General features: G+C 39.4%; 1 protein-coding gene across 4 annotated transcripts in view; it reads left to right on the plus strand.

Annotated features, from left to right (window-relative positions):
- The window catches only part of EPB41L4A (erythrocyte membrane protein band 4.1 like 4A), a 155,641-nt gene that overhangs the window by 57,865 nt on the left and 77,236 nt on the right, over positions 1 to 20,540 (plus strand). For all 4 annotated transcript variants that reach the window (XM_074931967.1, XM_074931966.1, XM_074931968.1 and 1 more), the window contains one exon: positions 14,439 to 14,543. In XM_074931967.1, the coding sequence (XP_074788068.1) occupies positions 14,439 to 14,543 (105 nt within the window). The remainder of the gene's footprint in view (positions 1 to 14,438; positions 14,544 to 20,540) is intronic.

A 20,540-nucleotide genomic window follows, 5' to 3' on the forward strand; every position in this document is an offset into this window, starting at 1 on the left:
CTGGGATGAATCTTTATAGTTGTGTGGGTGAATATTAGGCTAACGCCTGTTAGGAAGTAAAATGTTTGGTTTAGACTTCCATGGTGGAAAAACTTCAGTGAAACCTACCTGTAGAACTGCACTTTTCAGTGGCAGGCAGTCTGCTTACAGTCCTACTATCTGTTCTCTTATTAACTACATGGAATGAAGTTTCAGATCTCACTCATATTTTGGGGGCTGCTTCAAATAGTAAAACAGCCTTCTCAACTTTTAAACGAATACAGTTATTTAAGAATAATTTAAGGTGCACCTTGTAACTGTATACATTGAGAGATATATTCTGAAATTCCGATTTTGGGTGTCTTCTTATGTCCTGATGTGGTTATTGTCAGCAGGGTAGTTTTTTTGAGTAAGAGTTTTTATCATCAGAAAAAAATTACACAAAAATTAAAAATCTTTATTTTACAAGGATGAATGCTTAGTAATATATCACTCTGGAATATGAGTGTCACTGACTTTGTAATAGAACTTTGAAAAGCAGTACCTGGCCATATCTCATTTACTAGCCTCTTGCCAAAGTGGTGGGTGTAGGCATGGTTGAGGTCCACATAAAGTGGCATGCCTTAAAAACTTGCAGAAATGGTGCCTCTGAACTAAAATGCGGGGGAGAACCAAGAGGCTATTACTTTATTCAGTCCTGCTGAATATGCTGCTAGTTTTACTCTTAAGTAAACCATTTTATTTTATCCTCAACTAATCAGAACAAAACTGAGGGATGTGAGCTTCCTGTCTTCAAACAAAAGGGCTTTTTTTGCCTTTAGATTTCAGTGCGAATATAATAATTTCCAAATCACACAGTAAGCTCTAATTAATGTAAACAAAAGTAATGCTTCAATAAGTCTTGTATTCAACGCAGATCAGAGATGAATCATTTTGCCTTCAAAAAATTGATATAACCAAGTGCATTTCAAGCAGGCTAAAAATGGAAGTAGTGATTTTCTATTTGAAATTTAATGGTCTCATCCACAGAACATTACACAGAACAGATTTGCCTGCAGTGAAAGAAGTGCACTGGTCATATCCAGTACTTTAAATTAATTCACTCGTCATGGTCATTTGAGGTTTATGTTGTGCTTTGTGACAGGTACAACTGGAGCTGCTCTGATGGAGACTACTGACAATACCATAGTGATTTACCTGCAAAATGTGTTATTAACAGAAAAGTTTGTACAGTCAGCCTTCAGTTTTATAGTTTATTCTGCCTTTATTACACCCATCAGGTTTTACTCTGTTAGATTATTGGGAGGGAGCTGTGAGCTGTTTACTGCTTGGCTCCAAACAAAGGTGATTAAGCTCATGACTCCAATAGCTCCACTGTGAGCAATTGTTGGTCTTATAAAGAATTTAGGCTGAAGGCTTCAAATCTTATTTCTAACGTTAATTTGAGATCCTCTGCCTCAAAAGTCAGTAGTAATATTCCTATTGATTTAAACAGGATTGGGTTTTCACTCTATCAAAATTCCTTCTGAGTGAGAATGCTGGAGTTGTTTTCACATCACCAGTGGTTTCTTATCAAACTTTTATTGTCTTCTGGTATTAATCGATCTTTTTTTCTAATGTGAAATACGTTTGTGATTTCATGTCTGTATTCAGAAAGCTGTTTTTAAAAACTGTTTTCCTTCTTGCATGAGATGTGTGGTCAGACTCATAGAATACAGCAGATAGCCATCCCCATTAGCAAAGGATAGCATGCCTGAGGCATTTTATTGATTAGCCTCTTGAGTCAGATACTGAAGATGCTGCAAGGATGCATTTTTCATTACAGTCACAATATTTACACTATGAGCATCAAGGGGTTAACTGCTCACATCTCTGTTTACACTTTTGGTGATAAACAGACATATTTGTTAGTTTTGGACTAAATGTAGAGAAAGAAGGGTCTAATTCAGCAAAATTCTGTGTGTCATATTTGTGTATAGATCTTTATGTTATGCTTACCACTGATCTGCCTATCAGCTGGGAGTGAAGAAATTCATCCAGTGTTGCACATGCATATAATCTCTTTATATCCTTCTTCTTGGAAACGTATTACAGAAGTGCTGATTAAGTAAGGTTTTTGTTTTATTTTTGTTTCTTCAGTGTGTGTAATATTTTCATTAGCACAGGTAGGCAGCCACCATGTATATTAATATATATGTAAAAACTACATACTGTATTATAACATGTGTAAGATGTTCAGTTTCTTGTAGGTTCCATATCAAAGAACAAAACCATTTAGGAACAGATTTCAAAGCTAAGGTATATTAGTTCTTTGGTTTGTATCCTCATGTTAAAAACACCTTTCCCCAACAACCTTGATATGTTAAACATTTATTAAAAATAAAGAGACTGTGGTAATTGTATTTTTATTGATGAGTTTACAAGTTCATCATGACAGGTTGTACATACCTGTTTTAGAAAAATAATTCTGGATCATCTTAAAAGATATACAGTGCATGTGAAATTTATTTTCTATGCATAATCAAAACTGGTATATCTGAAATATTTACAGGTCAATAAAAAGATTTTTCAGAAGGCTGTCTATAATATTACATGCTATAAATTTTCAACACAAGTTTAGAATTGATGGTCAAGTAGCTACTGAATGTTAACTGGCTGAACAGTGACCTTATGGACATGCAAAATTGTGTTCTTAAGTATACGCAGTTTTCACATAGCATCTAAAGGCATTTCAAAAAATGCTAACCATTTTAGAGAACAAATGAAGACTCAGCAGTGAGAAAGTATTGTCCTTGTTTAAATCACTGGGGTTAACATCAAGTTACCACTTGAAAGGTTTAATTACTAAAAGGGGAAAGGGATGGAGATCACAGGGGAATAAAAGAACTGCCTAAAATATGCCACAGTTTCCCTTAAACCCACACAGAATATTTTGTGCATTACTTTTTCAGGGAAAGAGGAAATAGCTATAAATTCGGTCTGAAAAGCTTGTGGCATCTTCCTGAATGGAGGGTGCTAGGGAGAGGGTTGTTACCACTACTGAAGTTGCTTGGTCTGTTTGTAGGTTTGCCAGCCATCAACGTTTGAAATCTGTGATGAGTTATGTTATTTCACAAAGTATTCAAAACAGTTTAGTTATTTCCAAGAGTGAAGCAAGGAAAAAAAAAACCCTATCAAAGAAAAAGAACCAACTTTTGTCTGAGAAGCTCTTGAAGCAGTCTTGATAATTGCTATCAGTGTGCTCACCATGCTGGAGATGTGTTGTTTTCTGTTCTTTTAAAGATATGCTTGCAGTAAGTTATGCTGAAATATCTCCCTTGGGAGAGATTTCCTCAAACTTTATCAGTTAAATCCTTTAAGGATGCTATGTCTTTTCATCCTCATGAAGTCCCAGTGGTTGCAGTGCCCTCTCTGTAACTGATGTTTATGGTGCCTGAGTTTGGACATCAGAACAGAAAACAATTTTCTAGCATCTGGAGCTGTCAGATATGTTTTTGCTTTACCTGTCCCGCAGTACAACACTGTGGAGAAATTTCCTGGTTTTATTCATGTGGAGACAATGGCCAGACTGGTGGGAGGGAGTGAAGGAGTAGATTGAAGAAGAGTCAAAGCTGAGGTGGAAGGGAGGGAGGAAGGGAGGAAAGGGCTCTGATTCAATGCCCAGGGAGTTCAGGGAATATAGGGGAACCAGTGGGGATGAGAGGCTGAGGGAAGCTGCAATGTATGCGACAAGGGAGGATGAGCATGGAGGCTGCTATCTGGAAAGAGACAGGTGGTCAGAAGGGACAAAGAACTGGGACGTGGTTAGGGAAAACGGGAAAAAAACACATAACATGGTGGGTAGATGTAATTAAGGAGCTCAGGACTGGCAGCCAGGGGTGAGGGATGATGCCAAGAAGATGACAATAATCCTGTGTGAATTGAGCAGAGGGGAATAACTGATGGTAATACTGACACGGTACATACATGCAAGAGACTGAATTAGAAGTTTGCAGGTTGCTTTAATGCTTTAAATTTTTATTTTGTGTGTTGTTACATGAATGTAACACTTGCCTTGTGTGTTTGCTTATGTGCAGGCTTATCATTCTTCAAAAAACAAACTGACTTGGATTCTGGTTTCTCTGAATGTGCAGGGCTGAAATCTGCAGTGATTCAGAAACTGGTGGACAGCTGATTGCTTCAGGAATTGAAGGACAGCTGAATGAGGCACCCTTGCTGTGAGAGTGGGGTGAGGGGAAAAGCAGCACTAGTCAGAGGGTGAAGAGCAGCTAGGAGCTGTGACAGATATTGTCCTTTTCATCCCCCCTGCTGCCGCTGGTCTGTTCAAGTTCTTTCTTTCCCATGGAGGGGCTTTTTTGGTTTTTTTCCAGTCAAGGTCATTGAAGTTGAATGCAGCCCAGTACCAGTAAAATGTTAGTATGACCCCATGCAGTGTGTGGCATTAGATAGCAGCTCTTTAGGACAGCCAGAAACTGTAGAAGGGGCAAGAGAGAATGCAGGTGTATAGAGTTCCCCATTAGCAACTATTACAGCCTGCTAATAAATAACTTATTCCTGTCCTGGTGCAAATACCTTGACTGTTTTTTTTGGGAGGGGGTTGCTAATGAGCATATCCAGAAACCTACTTTTAGAACAAAAGTACTCGCAGTGTGTCTTCCATTACTCTCATGAGGAATGTCTGTTAAAAAAAACAAGGCATATTTAGAAGTTTCAATCTCTTCAAAAAAAGTTCCAGATTGTTATTATGAGAAATTTTAATGAGAATTAGGTTTCCAAGTAGAATCAAATCAGTTGCACCATGGCAATTGAAGTATCAAAGCTGATAGGAAAAGTATGAACATTTTTTAGGGTAACAAGTGTATCTTTTTGCCTTCTGTCAATGTTGTGGGAGTAAGTAGTTTTCTAGTGTCAGTCAAAATGAGAATTTGAACTCCATCAAACTGGAAATAAAACTTACTAAATAAGTAAAATGATAAAACGTTTTGGAAAAGTTTTTTTGGGATATGGCAGATCATCATTATATAGACTGTGAAAGGACACGTGTGTTTCAATGGAAACGTGTTCAAACACAGGTGAATCAAACTAAAAATAAGCACTCTCATGTCTGAACTACATGTTTATCGTTGTTGTTCATTAGTTCCACTGAGTTCCGTACCAAAATACCCAGTTCGCAATTGACAGGTGGAAAGAAATAGTCTTTAGGAGAACAGCAAATGAAAATACCATGAAGTTTTCTTGGCAGTCAGGGGCCCTGCGCGTCCTGATTAGGGACGGTCCAGAAATAGACCACAAGCACCTGGCAAGACAGAAGACAAGTACTTGCAAATTTATAATGCGTGTACTTCTCGTACACTCTTACAGCTTTATTTCAAATGATTCCCCATGAACATGGAAGATGCATCCCTCTGAACCCACCAGAGGCTGTGAAGCTGGCAAGGCAGCAGAGGCTGTTTTCTCTGGGAAGTGTGAGTGGCTCCGTGGTTGAGCAGGGCGATCTCTCTCTCATGGGTGCATGGGGGAAGACGAAAGCTCCAGTTCCAGCCTTGGGCTGCCTGGCAGCAGACAGCAGGTGGCCAGCAGGGTGGGCAGGGGGAGCCCAGCACACCAGCGGCTCTGCAGGAAGCCCCACTGGGGGCAGGCTGCCTGCAGAAGCACCCTGCCCTGGAACTAGGGGGCACAGGGGTCATGCTGCCCAGCTGGGAACAGCACCTGCACAGGGAGCCACAGAGACTGCCTCACCCTAACCTCACCCTTCTGCACTGTGCCACAACACCCTACAGGCAATTCCCACCATCAGGAGAAGCAGTGGGGCTCTGCAGTTTTTTCTTCAGAGGACCATGCACAAAACCACTCTTGCTCTAAACCCAGGGAACACATAAAACTCTACAAGTGTAGGGGCCGGGGGCTTTGGTTGTTTCTGCAGAGCAAAGCTCAGTGCATCCCCAGCCTTTTTATTCTGACATGCACCACCTCCAGAGGACAGTTCTGGTTCACACCCAGCCTGAGCTGCCTTCAGAAGTACGTCAGCAGAGCTCACTCTACAGAAAGGTCAGTTCTACACCATGGGGGTGTGCTTCTTGTAGAGGGAAAGATGCAAAAGAGCCAAAGATATGTGTGCTCTGAAAGGCTTGTTTAATGGAGAGGTCTACTCTTTTTTTCTTAGATTTCCCCCTCTTTTCTTTCCCTGTGTCACCCATGTCAGAGCCAGAAAGAAAAGGAGCCTCTGTTCTTTCAAGAAATGAATTCTCTCTTTGTCTCTTCCATTAATTTTGCATCTGAGAAGGATTCCACTGTTTTTCTGGTAACTTTTATTCTTGAGCTTCTTGTAATGTCTCTGAAAGATAATGAGACAATCCAGTTAACTGAATCAAAGGATAAACAAAACCAAGTCTGATACAAACACCTTTGATTTTGAAGAAAGAAAATATAAGAAGATTTTCCGAAATATTTTTTGAACTGAGCTTGATAGAGGGCTCTAAGATGTGAACTGACTTGAAGACATAGATGCATTACGCTATTGTGGCCCTTACTCTTGAACAAGGGGAGTAGAAAAAAGATTAAAGAACAAATTGAGAATTTATTTGGAGATTACTATCTTAAGTTGTTGACTCCATGACCAGGGCTTTGAAAAGACTTAAGAGAAAGAAAATGGAGGCCAGAGGGAAAAAAAAATTAAAATGTGGGATGACACAGGTAAAAGGGAGTAGCCTAAGAAACTAAGGAAGAGGCCATTTACACTTACAAGTAATATTGAAGAAAAATATGGTCAAGAGGTTAACAGTGTCACCAGGGCTGAGAGCAAGTGCTAAAAAGGACACCAAATTTGGGCTTTGCTTGGGGCGAGGGAGTGTGAGAAGGTGGCTTGCTCTTTGGTCAGATAGTCTGTGATGTTCTGCACAAACAAGTTTTTGCAGGCATGTTCAGCTCTTGACAGTACAGCTGCTTTTTCTGGATGAAAGAAATGGCAAAACAAAGGATTAGAAAGATATATACTGATTTTTTCCATTTCCCATTCTTCTTGCTCCTAAAAAATCCCTGAACAATCCAACATGAAAACCCCCCACCATTTTACTAATAGTTTGAACCAACTTCTTACAGCAAGACTGTATTACTGAATTACTGCGCTGCCTAACAGCTGAAGTAGTAGTAAATTCCTGAAACACTCTGACAGAATGTCTCCTCTAATTTTTAAGATTTTCTCTTTCTGAAAGCCTTTTAGTGCTCTTTACTGACATTCTCCCTTGACAGTCTTGTACTCAAAGCAGTTAATTGAAGCATGTGACATATTTAAATTGTAAGTTCTTCTGCTCTAAAACTGCCATGCATAATGAACTTAATGTGCTCAATAAAAATGCATACAACACCTAATTTGAAAGAAGAGTTTATGACTGATGGCCATACGAAAAGTTAGGAATATTAGAATCAAGGCTTTGGTTTTTAAAGTGCCTCCCTTTTGCACACAGGCAGAAATAGAAGTATCAAAGAGGTGGAATAGAACCAAAAATACCAGAACTAGACAATTAAAATTAGAAGATGGTATCTTTGTATTTATTCTGCAATTTGTATGTTGTATGTACATTAATAAATGTACATAATAAGAAATACTGCTCCAGTAAAACATAAGAAATAATGGAAATAGGGCAAATGGAATAAGAAATAAGGCTAAATGAAAAGGTGACAACTGAAAACATGACAAAATGGGAACAGAAGAAGCTTCAGAATAGATTTAAATAACAAGGCAATATAAGCAACATCAGAAATAATTTTTAAAACTGCAACAAATTTATATGGGAAAGGTTTCAAGGAAAGCTTCAATTAATGGCAAAAGGTTTGGCAGAAACCATGGCAAAAAATTACGCAGAAAATATGGGATGCTTCCTTTATTTGGAATGAATGTGCTAAGAGTAAGTTCATGATCTTTTCTGTGCCAGGAGAAAACTCTGCTGAGGCACTTCTGAAGGCAGCTCAGGCTGGGTGTGAACCAGAGCTGTGCTCTAGAGGTGGTGCAGGAGGGTGAGGTTAGGGTGAGGCAGTCTCTGTGGCTCCCTGTGCAGGTGCTGTTCCCAGCTGGGCAGCATGACCCCTGTGCCCCCTAGTTCCAGGGCAGGGTGCTTCTGCAGGCAGCCTGCCCCCAGTGGGGCTTCCTGCAGAGCCGCTGGTGTGCTGGGCTCCCCCTGCCCACCCTGCTGGCCACCTGCTGTCTGCTGCCAGGCAGTCCAAGGCTGGAACCGGAGCTTTCGTCTTCCCCCATGCACCCATGAGAGAGAGATCGCCCTGCTCAACCACGGAGCCACTCACACTTCCCAGAGAAAACAGCCTCTGCTGCCTTGCCAGCTTCACAGCCTCTGGTGGGTTCAGAGGGATGCATCTTCCATATTCATGGGGAATCATTTGAAATAAAGCTGTTAGAGTGTATGAGAAGTACACGCATTATAAATTTGCAAGTACTTGTCTTCTGTCTCGCCAGGTGCTTGTGGTCTATTTCTGGACCGTCCCTAATCAGGACGCGCAGGGCCCCTGACTGCCAAGAAGGTACACTGGGTCACACAGCTATTATGTAAGGAATATTTTCTGAAAAATAGGGAAATAATAGTAACCAACATCTTAACTATTTCAAAGGAGTGGTTGTATGCTCTATTTTAAAAGTTCATTCTTGATACAATGGTTTCTTTCTTTGATGTAGGAATTATTCAAAGGGCATGGGAATAATGGAAATAATAAATTCTTCAGAAGAGCTCTTTTCTGTGAAAAGTTGAAATGCGTTATTGTTGGTACCTTAACTCATCTGTTATATGGTAAATTAACTGGATAATGTTAATATTAGGGGATAGATTAGTGAGCAGATTTTTAAATAAAATTGGTATGGCTGGAATCCCTCTACACAGAACTAGTTGCTGCCATTTTACAAAATATCATTCATGGCTGATGAGATAAATGTTAAAGTGTTAATATGTATTTAATTACATTTCCAAAATTTAGTTTTCTTTCCTTACTTATTTGCTTGCTCTCATTGCCCTTTGTTGTCTTCATTAGACTTCCATTCCTGCTTGGAACATTTCTCATAATGTGCGTGCATGTACAAATTGCATTACTACACCAAGTAAATATAGTTGCTTATATCTCCCAAAAAAGGAGCTCGCTGAGCCGAAGTAGTTTCCCATATGCCAATATTTTGTTAAGTATTTTTTTAACTTTTTTCTTCTAGGTATCTTCTCTCAGAGTCAGGTAGATCAGTTTACATGTAACTATGACAAAGTCTCCAAGTGTGCTCTAGTGAGTAGTTACAAGGGAAGAGTTTTAACTAGCTGGAGACCCTGATCACAGGAATCTTCCCCTCTCTTAAGGAATTGGCCTGTAAGTGGATTTTTAAAGGTATTTATAAATCTGGAACAAATACACTAATTATAAAACCAGACAGATAAGATTCACCTTTGGATCTGGAACAGCATTTTCTAACTGGAATGCGTTAGATTGACCATAAGTAAAAACAAAATGAGGCTACAGGCATTTTAACACTCAGAATTTAAAAGTCAGTGCCATAGATTACTTTCTGCAGACAGATTAGGTGTTGTGTTGAATTCTTGGTTGGGGAGGTGTGTGCTTGTGTCCATAAATTTGTGAGGACTTCTCAGAAAAAAACCCTTTGAAAACAGGTTGATACATTTGCTGTCAGTGAAAGATGAGGAGAGAGGGAAGGAGGGATTAGTACAGTTTAGATGGTATATTTGTATGAAGTATGCTTAGGGCAGTCTGTGTTACGTTTGTGTGTGTTAAATCCTTTGTTTCTGAAAGTATTTACTTATGTGATTGTGTTGGGGAATGTCTGCACATAAAAAGTAACGCTACTGTAAATTCTCTGTTCGGACATGCATGCTGCAAATTAAGGTCAAGCTGGTTTATCTAGGTTAATATTTGTAAATATTTAGCATTGTTATTTTAAAGATTTTTCTCTGCTTGAACATGCAGTGTGCAAATTGAGGCCTAGCTGCTTGACTGCCTTGGGGAAAAGAGGTGCTTACTCCTTGTTGGTAAAGACCACCAAGAACTTTTGAGTTTTAGAGCCTTGTGCCTTGCTGCTTTTATAAGTGGGAGGTGGTGTCTATAGTCTTTTCTGAGCTTGAGGGAAGGGGGAAAAAGAACAGTGAAAAAGTGCTGTTTGGAGAAGCCTGTTTCTGCTACATATCTACAAGGAATGGGATGAACCGGTGGCTTTGCTAACCCTCAGTTGCACAACTGCATGCTGCTTTGGTGCGTAGTTTTCATCTCTCCTTGGTAACTTTTCCTTAGGGCAAAATATTGCAGTTGGTCTCTGAAAATGCTGTGTAAAGTTTACCGTCTGGAGTATGTCTGCCTTGTATACTGATGCTGCCTGGCTGGTGATGCACACGAGGCAGTGCAGGAGTGCACGTGAAGAGCTGTTCTTACTCTCTGCCCTTCCTTGCACACTGGTGGGGAAAGCGCCGGTGCCCACGCTCCATTGCCGGCAGACACAGCACCTGGTGTACTGCATGGGCACTTGCTGCTTTCTAGCATTTTGGTAGCAGATCAGATGTGCTTCCTGCGTGGAGGACTTGCTAGCAACGTAACCCATGCAGCCCTTACTGGACAGGGAAATATGAGGACATTACACAGGTGTTTCTGAATGTCTCAGACGGATTGTGTGTCAAACCCCATAGCAACTTCCTTGTTTTTCCATGCTCTCTAATAAACTTGCTTGTTCGGCATTAGAAACCTGCTCTTGTTCCAAATTGTTATGTCTTGCCAGTATATAAGCAGAATAGCTAACTCATCAGCAGGTGTGACTTTCCAACAAACTCTAACAATGGTCATGGTGAAGGCAGGCATCTCAAAAGACAATGGTTATATTCAACCAAAGTTTTAAGACTTTTTTGAGTGAAGGCTCATGAGCTCATTGGCACCTTCCTTAGCATTTATGAGGTTGTAAGAGGTAGAGTCTGTGGATTGAATTACTTTCAGGAGAAAGGCTTCATGAGTGCTTGAACTAAAAGAGGTGATGTGTTTTTTATTTTGTTTTTAATGAAAAGGACTTCACTACCTACACCCCTTTTCTTTCAAGAGGAGTAGCATCCTGCTGAGGCAGACGTTGCTGCATGTCTTGCTTTGTCTTTAAATTCAGTTATCATCAATCATGGATCTGATTTGGCCTGCACTGCTGTATACAATACAAAAGAGAGAATTTAAAAAATCACAACTAGAAAAAACTCACTGGAGCTAAAAAAAGCAGTGAGCAGTGTAGAAGATAAGAATTCCTGGTGACTAAATAAAATGTGAATATGTTATAGTACTGTATGTACCATTTTCAAAAGATTGATTTGTTTTGATTAAAAAATGCAGTTAAATCAGATCTCTCCTGAATGTTCTGGCTGTCATTTTATTTTAGCCAGTAGAAACCTGCCTTTCTGGTTTATGCAGCCACAGTGCTAACATGTAAAGCAAGATGTTATGACTCACTCGAACAATTCTTTGTTCTCTCTTGAAAACATTGCTGATGGTATTTTCAAATATACTTGGCTTTACCCCTGAGAGTGTAGGCCTCTAGCAAGTCTGAGTTTAATGCAAGGCAGATTATGTAATTTTTGCAATGCCATATGATGTGAATGTAATCCTGTTAACATCTTCTAGTTTTGCAGTTTTGCTGAATTTTGCTGTAATTTTATTACGGGATAAGATGGCTTTTCTTAGTTTGCAAAACTTTCTTCAAATGTTGTAAAAAAAGTATTTCAGGACTGAGAAGTAGCCACTTAGGGATTAATCAGCAAAACTGCTTTCTTAACTCCATATGAAGAAGCAATTTACTTGCATGAAACCCTGAAATCATGTCGCTTAAAATGAGAACTTGAATTGAAAAGGAGGTTGCAGTGGTTTCAGCAAGGTTTTACCTGAAGAGCGCTCCTCAGTGCTGGGAAAACAGGGGTTAAGGAAGGTGAGGTTAGAGGGTGTGGGGATACCTGCTGGCTCTCATCCTGGCAGTTTCCTTTGGAAGTACTTTCTTGTGTACCTGAAAGCACTGATTAAGGGTTTGAAGGTGATTGGTGAGAAGGGCAACAGAGCCCATTGCAGTCCTCAGCTGCCTGAAGAAGACAATTTCCAGCCAAGAAGGCTAGCTGAATCCTAAACTGGTGCTGAGTTACATAAGTTAACTCTTATGAGACTTAAATTTCTTTGTTACGTTAGTATCTTTGATTACTCCTAGGGGTGTGTATTACTATTGTAAGATGCCTGAGTGGAAAATTGTCAGCCTCATGTTTGCTGCTGGTTTACTATTTCTGAGTTATGCTAATTAACTGATGCTATGAATGACGTTACTGGTCAGACAGAGCAGAAAGTTCATTGAAAACAAACAGATTTGAGCTTAACCATCACAGAACCTCAGCATGCCTTTGGGCACCACTCTGTCCCCCCTGGAAGCCACGGTGCTGGCAGCACCTTTTATGCCTTCTGCAAGGGTTTATTAACCATGCTTTGATTAACTGTGTCAAAACCCTGTAGCTCTGAGCAGGTGAGAGCTCCTGTCTATAATATTCCGTTAATGTTTAGTACCCAGTTGGAAGTCTTGCCATCATTATCTGCTTTAGTTAGGGCTGCATGTTTATTTTGAGCTTTTCCTGTGTGTTTCTAGAGATGCCTGTCCAATCCTAGGTTCCCAAAACCTTGTTGTATGTTTAAAAGATAATGGAAACAGTTCCAATGGTGAAAGTAATTTGCTTTTTATGAGGTATGAATGACGAGATAACTATGTGCTTTTTAGTGGGACATCACTTCTGCTTCTTTGAGTAACAGCTGATTTAAAGATAAAATGAGGCAGGACAATTACCGCTTCAGTCTTGAAGCTCTGCTGTCTAGTAATTTAACCTGCATTTAAAAAAAAAAATTTAAGGAGTGTTTTGGTTTTTTTTTGTTCTTGTCTTTTTGCTGTAGTGCTCCTGATAGTCACTCTATAGCTAAGAGGAGCTGATTCTTGTCTTACATTTTTCTTACGACACAAGTTCTATTTCTTGTTGAGGAACCTGATAATAAAATCACTATATTGCTCTGCATTATCCAGAATGTTAAAATGAGATGAAGTGAATTTTTGCTTACCTTCATCATGTTTTCCCCCAAATTGTTTTCCATTTTGTGGCTGATCATTAAGTCTCACTATACGTGCTGAGGGAATATGTAATTACATTTGCTTAGAATAAACAACCCGTATGATGGCTTTAGATTTGTAAATACTGAGAACCTTTCAAGAACATCTCCTGGTTTAAGCAAATACAGTAAATCTGGTGAACAGCATGGATACACAATTTCCAGCCTAACAGAGATGTAATGGCTTGCTTAGTGAGAGTGGCCATCTGAAATTGTTGTATTGGCCCTGCCCATGTTACTAGCTACAAATCCTGACCAAATGCACCTGCTGGAAAAAAAATAGCTGCATCTTCACTGTCATTATGTGATTGATAGTTTACCAGCAAAGCTAAATTTAATGAAATTATTTGTTTGTACGCTAAAAAGTGAAATAGCACAAACAGTATCCCACAGCTTCCTCATCCTGTTTCTTTTCTCTCTGGTGATTTTACTGCAGTCTAGCAGTTTATACAATATGAATCAGCTAACTAAAACCTAATTATGAGTTATGTTCGTATTTTCTTGTGGAGTCTAGGACTGTAGTAGTCAAATGCTCTAATTGATTCTGAGAGGGGATCATTCTGTGTAATTATTCTCAGTCGTTTTAGCCTGTTGTTGGCTGCTAGGCAAACTGATAAATGACAGGCATTCCGGTGGAAGTGAGCTTTTTATAATGCATTCTCAACAGCACAATGTTCTTTGCTATATTGTCCCCAGCACTGTTTGCTAATACTGGCATAGACCCTTAATGAAGTACTCTTCAAGAAAACAATGTGATTATTTCAATTCAGGGTGTTGGATGGCTCCCACTTATACTATCAAAAATACTTTAAAAGAAAACAAAACTGAACCTTCTTCACAAAGAGTTGTAACAGAGCAGCTAACGATTTATAATTTAGAACTTAAGGGCAAAGTTTTGCCTTCTGATCTATGCTGTTGGAGTTTGAGTGACAGACCCATGCTGGAAGGACGAGTATGATTTTAGAATTAAAATATGTCACAGGGGTTAGAATTTTGATCAGAGAACAGGTTTTCTAGATTAATGCTAGGTTTACCAGGATTGTGCTTATGCAAGTACACTTGAGGATTTGTTTTCTTTGCTATTTTGTAACTATTGACCTGCCAGCTACCTAATAGTATTTACAGAATGATTGATTAAACATGTATAAGGGCAAAATATTTTCTTCCGTACAGCTGAAAGTTGTGTTAGAGGCACTGAGAACTGCCTCCTTTTTTTTAGACAAAGCTAACTGAATGCATGAATGCCACTGCACATAGCTGACAAAGGCAGAAGATCTTTGTGAAAAGGTTCTCCAAATTCTTTCCCACAGAAGTCAACGAAAGGGTCGGTTGTCCTGGGCTACGTATTTCGTCACTTAAACCTAGTGGAGATAGATTACTTTGGACTGCGCTACTGTGACAGGAGTCATCAAACGGTGAGTAAAAGACACAGCAGATTTTATTTTTCATATGTAAAAATTACCCTGTTTGTGCCATTTGCCTGTAGAGCATTAAATTGTCATATAATAGTTTCACTAAACTTTTTCCTGGCTCAGGTTTCCAGTAATAGTTTCTTTGTGGTTTTTTGCATTAAAGTCTTGGACTAGCTATTAATATCTTAGATAGGATTAGAATCAGATGCTGAATGTTGTTGAAAACTAAATGAAGGAAGTATAAACAGTACAAAATTATTATATGAAAGTAGGATTAGTATTTTTTCTCTTTTAGTGCTGTGTCCTGAAGTCAGTGGTTGGTGCATTATGCTGTCCAGATTTCCTTGGCCTTGTGGCCTCTGTGTGTGTCACAGGCTGCTTCACTTGGACCACTTGGTGAATGCCTGTTTCAGAGTGTATCTTCTGGTTGGTGTGGTGGCTGCCTGTTCACTGGTAGAGCCCTAGGAGTCAAGGTGTTGGCAATAACATTTTCACTTCACCTGAATCATATCTGTGTCCTTGAGCCCATATTCTCTTTAGCCTTCTTGTCAGGGACTCATCAGACATCTGAGAGCTTTTTCCACCAGGAGATTACACTCCTAAATAAGCAAGAAAATTGAAAGAAGGCTGAGATGTTCCAGACAAAACAGGCAGAGGCCTGGGGCAATGCAGTCTGGAGTGACCCCTTGAAAGGCCTGTGCAGGGTTACTGCAGTCAGAGGTGAGAAGCAGGGGATGCTCAGCAGGTAAGACTAGCGATGTATTCATGGGGTAGTCTTCATATTACCTTAATTTTATAAAGGGAATAATGCCTGGCCTGTGGTTAAATTAAGTCAAGCAGTTATGCTTTTAAAGTCACTGTTCTCTGTTGAGAGTACTGCACAATACCCTGACCTCAAGAGATGGCATGTTTCGTGGCATCAAAATATGAATAAATTATTGAATTGGCTAAATATTTGCCAGTTTCTTCTGTTTACCTGAAGTTGAACATGTAGAGACTGAAGTTAGAGCAGTATTAGCAGAAGGTTATTGATTGATGCTGAGAGCTACAGACTGCCCTACTCACTGTATCTTTATTTCTGAGTAGTGTAGACATCTATGAATTCAGTTCCTTGATAAACTTCTAACCAAGTTTCATTCCATGGAGTTGAAAGTCAGATTTAGTGGTGAACTAAAGGCAGACTGTTAAAACCAGTATTTTTTTGATTTCCTGAGGAAATTAAGGTGTGAATGAAGAGCGGGTAGATACCTTTTGCTCTCAGAATTGTTTCCCTTTTTCCTGTAGAGGCAAATAAAACAGAAATGGCTATCAGTGGGAACACTTCCAGAGGTATACACACTGTGTATTTAATGGTGTATATGGCATTATGAAAATAAGAGAAGATTACATCTCTTCTCTGAAATATTTAACACATAAAGGCGCATATTAGGACATATCCTGCTAACACATTAGATTTGTTTGTATGGTACCAGTGCATTTTTTATTATGGTAGTGTGCATGAGCTGTAGGCCATAATCACATTAACTCAGCCTTTCCAAATACAGCTTACTTTTTTTTTTTTTTTTTTTTTTCCCCCCTTTTCTTTCACATGACGCTCTAGTGGTGTAAATTTAATAAAGAGGCTAACACATCTTTATTTTCTGGCTGGCCCAAGGTCCAGAAGCTGCTGTGCTTCTTGATTTTTCCCATGGATTAGGAAGGTGTTCATCCCACTTCCCTCATTTGCCTGCTCTTGCACAGATACCAGTCTTGTGGGGATACAGTTTGCACTAGCACAGAGATGGAGTTCCAGCCTCTCTGTGCATGGATGCCTGCCAGCCTGTATTTTGCCTGTTTTCTGCACCAGTGGGCAGGCACCTCTGCTGCCTGTTTGTGTCCTGGTCCCCTGATGGGAGCACGGCCTGCCCGCCCCCACCTGTGGGTTTCCTTTGCAGGGGCATCCCAGGTGTGCAGGGCAGCTTTGTCCTGGCCTGCAGCTGGGAAGCAGCCAGGAGGTACAACCAGAGATCACAGCAGTGGGCCAGGTTGCAGAGTGCGCTTGCCCTGCCATGTAGCTGCTGCCACAGTGACCAACTGAGTTTGTGCTGCAGGTTGCACCTGGGCTGTGCTGTAGCAAAATACTGTGGAAATGCCTGTTCTGTTTGTCCATGTATGGATAATTAAAAGTTGATGCGAAGTTCATAAATTAGTAAAGCTGTGCTACTGTGTTTGGTTTTACATGTTTTATTACAACTGTTGCTAGCTAGCTATTTTTAGTGAAATCTTGTAAGCTCTTGAGAATGGCCAGTATAAAGGGAAAGCTTCCATGCAACAAAGAACACCTTGCTCTTTACCTGTAACCATACATTCAGTTGCTCTCTGAATGTGGCTAAAATGCTTTGGGATGTTGTGGGAATTAGTCCTGTAATGCCTGGAAAGAAGCCTAGATTTGAATTTTGGATTGGATATGTTTTGGATCAGCCACAGTAGATTTCCTAAGGGAAAGGGGAAAAAGGTTACCTTGCTAATTAATTTTAAAACTGTGCTTCTGAGTTGGTCTCAGACAGAGAAACATGTTTGGAGGTTTGACTACCTATTAATACATTGCTCGTGGTGGCAAATATTTTATTATTTGCTCTTTCAGTTCTTTTGTCACACCATATATTTAAATGAAAGTTGAATAAAGCAGAGTGGACAAAACTGTGTATTTTAAAGAATGCAACCCAATCACAAATAAACATTTTTTTATTAAGGGTTTGAAATGACTTGCTTAGTTATTTTCCCCATTACTTTTGCATGCCTCAGCACTTCCAGGTGGTCTTTTAAGCTCTGTGTGCTACCTCTTATGTGGGTGGTATCATAGTTATTTTAGTAGTACCAGTAGGGCTCTAGTCAGTGAACAAGGTTTCACTGTGCTGTGCAGTATATGAATGCATAACATTAAAATGGTCTTCCTGAACAGCTAACAAACTAATTAGCACATGAGGGAGAATAGCTGGATGCAGCAAACAGATTGACAGAAATGGATGGCACTGGGCAGATCATGAACAATAAGATAAAGCATAAATTGGATGACAGTCTCTAGGATAGTAATTTGGTCATATTACACAAATTTTGCTTTACATTTGACATTTCAGGGTCCCACAAACTCCATGGCAAAAGGACAGTATTCAGTTTGCAAAATCAAGCTCTAGAAGATTGAGTTGCCAGAACAGTGTAAGCTGTATCTATCTTGTGCTCTGAACAAGACAGGAGTCCCCTAAGAAAAAGCAAAAGTATCTTGTAATAATTAATTGAAATGTAACATTTAATAAGGAATTTAAAATATTGTAATATAAAATGACACCCAAATGGACAGGTGTCTTGAACTAATGTAGTAGGTTCTCAGTAGTGTTTCCTGAACTCTGAGTGCTTTGGTTGACAAACTACATGGTGCTTTTTAATGCAGTACATGAGTACCTTTTTGGTGCAAATTCTTTAAAAGGAAGACCAGTTTTCTTGAGTGCAACTGAATCTCTCAGTGTGCTTCATCAGCCTTTCACCTGAGCTTTTTGCATTGCTGCAAAGACTGCTGACACTCAAGTTAGGCTAAGCTGAGACTGGGTACTGTCATAATGCTTCTTGGTGTGAATGGTCAGCTGGGTCCTGATTGACAGGGAAATGTAGTCACTTTGCTGCTGCCTTTGTGATTTCTCCAGTGTGCCTTAGTGAAGTCGTGCTAATTACTGTTCTGGCAGGAGGCCAATATTTTCTTGAGGCACACAAAAGACGGAATGGAAATGACAATTCTAATGCATAGTATTTCAGGAAAAAATGAGCAGAATTTAATGAGGGAAAGGGTACTTTTGAAGCCCAAAGGCAAATCACAAAAGTGTGCTGAAAGAGTCATGCTATTAGAGCTCCTCTTACAAAAAAGATTTTGAAACTCCCTTACTGCAGAAAACTAGAAAATCGAAAGGTCTGTTGATAATAAAAACTTTTTTTTTTTTTTAACTTCCAGAAACGTGGCTGCGCTTTACAGTTTGACATTGGTCAGGTTGGCCCCTCACCATCCCTAAACGCACTGTTATGCTAAATCTGATTAATGTAAAGCCTCAGGAGACATGTCTGCATTGTACAGCAGGCTGTGATGCAAACACTCTTCTTTTATGATCCAATATAATGATGATCTGAGCTATTATATTTACAATGTACCAGCATACTGATACTCTTCAGGCTTCAAGGGGAGAAATACAAGTACAGCAAGCTGTATCAACACACTAATTCAGTATCACAGTCAAGCTCATTTCCCCAGGTGCAGTTAGTTCAGGTGCAGTGTGAACATGTGTATACTGCTCTAAGATTTGGAGCTAACACGAGATGGGAAGCTCTCTGTACCATGCATCCACTCTGCAGAGTAGATGTGTTTTTTCTCCGCTGCCATAAGGAAGGTCTGTTTTGAGCATACAGACCTGAAAGCACAGCAGGTGGGAGGTAGCCCATGGCAATAGATTTCACAGCTGCATAGCCCAGAGTCCACCTAGAGAGAGAGGGGAGATGCAGGTCTCAGTTTCTTGTAAAGCTGAACTTTCTACTATGAGTTGCTGTGCTGCAGTCAGCTGTGGCAAAGTTGAGTGCAGAAGCCAGTGCCATGGACTGCATATTACTGCTGTGCAAATTCAAATATCAGAAAGTTGTTCCTTGATCGATCCAGTGTGATAAAAAAAGTAACTGCAGTGTGCTTAAATTGCCAGGTTACTATACCAAATTGGATAAAGTAACAGATTGAACAGGCTGTATGTACTTTAACTATAGAAACAAGGGCATGGCTTTAATAAAAGGTTTGTTTGCAATAAAAAATGTCTGTTCTGTAGGGAGTTACTGTCATATAACTTAATGTGTATTTTGATCTCAGGATCTTAGAAAAACAAATGAACTGTACGTAGATTGTATTTTGGTTTTGTATGGATTTGACATTTGTCCACAAGCATGGTATATGAAATCATTTAGAAAGAAAAAGTCTTATGCTTGTTAAAATAGATGACAGCCAGTGGAAAAAAGCCCAAACAAAACAGACTGACAGTATTTATTAGAAGCTAGAAATTTTAGAAGAACGTTAAACAATTAAAACAACCAAGACAAAGCTGATGATCAGGTCAGTTAAAGATAGTAAGAGTTAGCTTTTAGCGTATAGCACGATGAACAGGGTACTCACGCTGGTGATGTAATACTGAATCAATGTAACTTCAGGTTCTAGTAAAAGATGGAAATAATAAATACATTGTAGGATTGCCTGATGATATACATTTCTTCTATAATAAGGATGTCTCTTGAAAGTGGTGGTTTTTGCTGTTGTAGATGTGAACAAAAACTGGCATGTGTGGCATCATGGGTATAGCTTGGTAAGAATCTAATTAAGAGAGCTCAGGGATTTAGTTTGAAGTTGATAGATTTTCCTCCACCAGATGCTTCATTGGCTGATACCACATCAAACATTTCAACTTAGTTAATATTTTGTTTCTAACAGGTTCATAGAATTTGATCCATGTTTAACCCTATGCAGATACAAGGAATGAAGATTCCAGATTTATGGAAAAATTTTTGTAGTCATTTAAAAAGGCTAAATATGAAATACTGGATGGTGTTTGGATGAATACTGCTTACATATCTGGCTTGTATGGGAGATGGATTTGTAAAAGGACAGTAGAGCCCATCTGTTCTTAGATATGCTGTACTTTAAAACATGTCTTTTTATAATTTCTCTCTAAAAATTGAAAGGGAATAATTTTCTTTAATAATACTGTACATTTATAATCAGTCAATTAAAAAATTAAAAAAAACTAATACTGTATGGTCTTTGTAAATAACAATTGATAAACTAGTAGCCATCACTTTAATAATTGGATAGTTGCATTGATTAGGACTATTTAGAAATCATTATTTTTTTCCCTTTTCTGCTGTAAATGTTAAATTCCCCTTTCAGATTCACAAAATTTATCCCCTGCAGTTGGATGAGTATATGCTGGGCTCTGCACCTCTATA

The sequence above is a fragment of the Athene noctua genome, chromosome Z (genome assembly GCF_965140245.1).
Source record: "Athene noctua chromosome Z, bAthNoc1.hap1.1, whole genome shotgun sequence".
In the NCBI taxonomy this organism is placed as follows: Eukaryota; Metazoa; Chordata; class Aves; order Strigiformes; family Strigidae; genus Athene; species Athene noctua.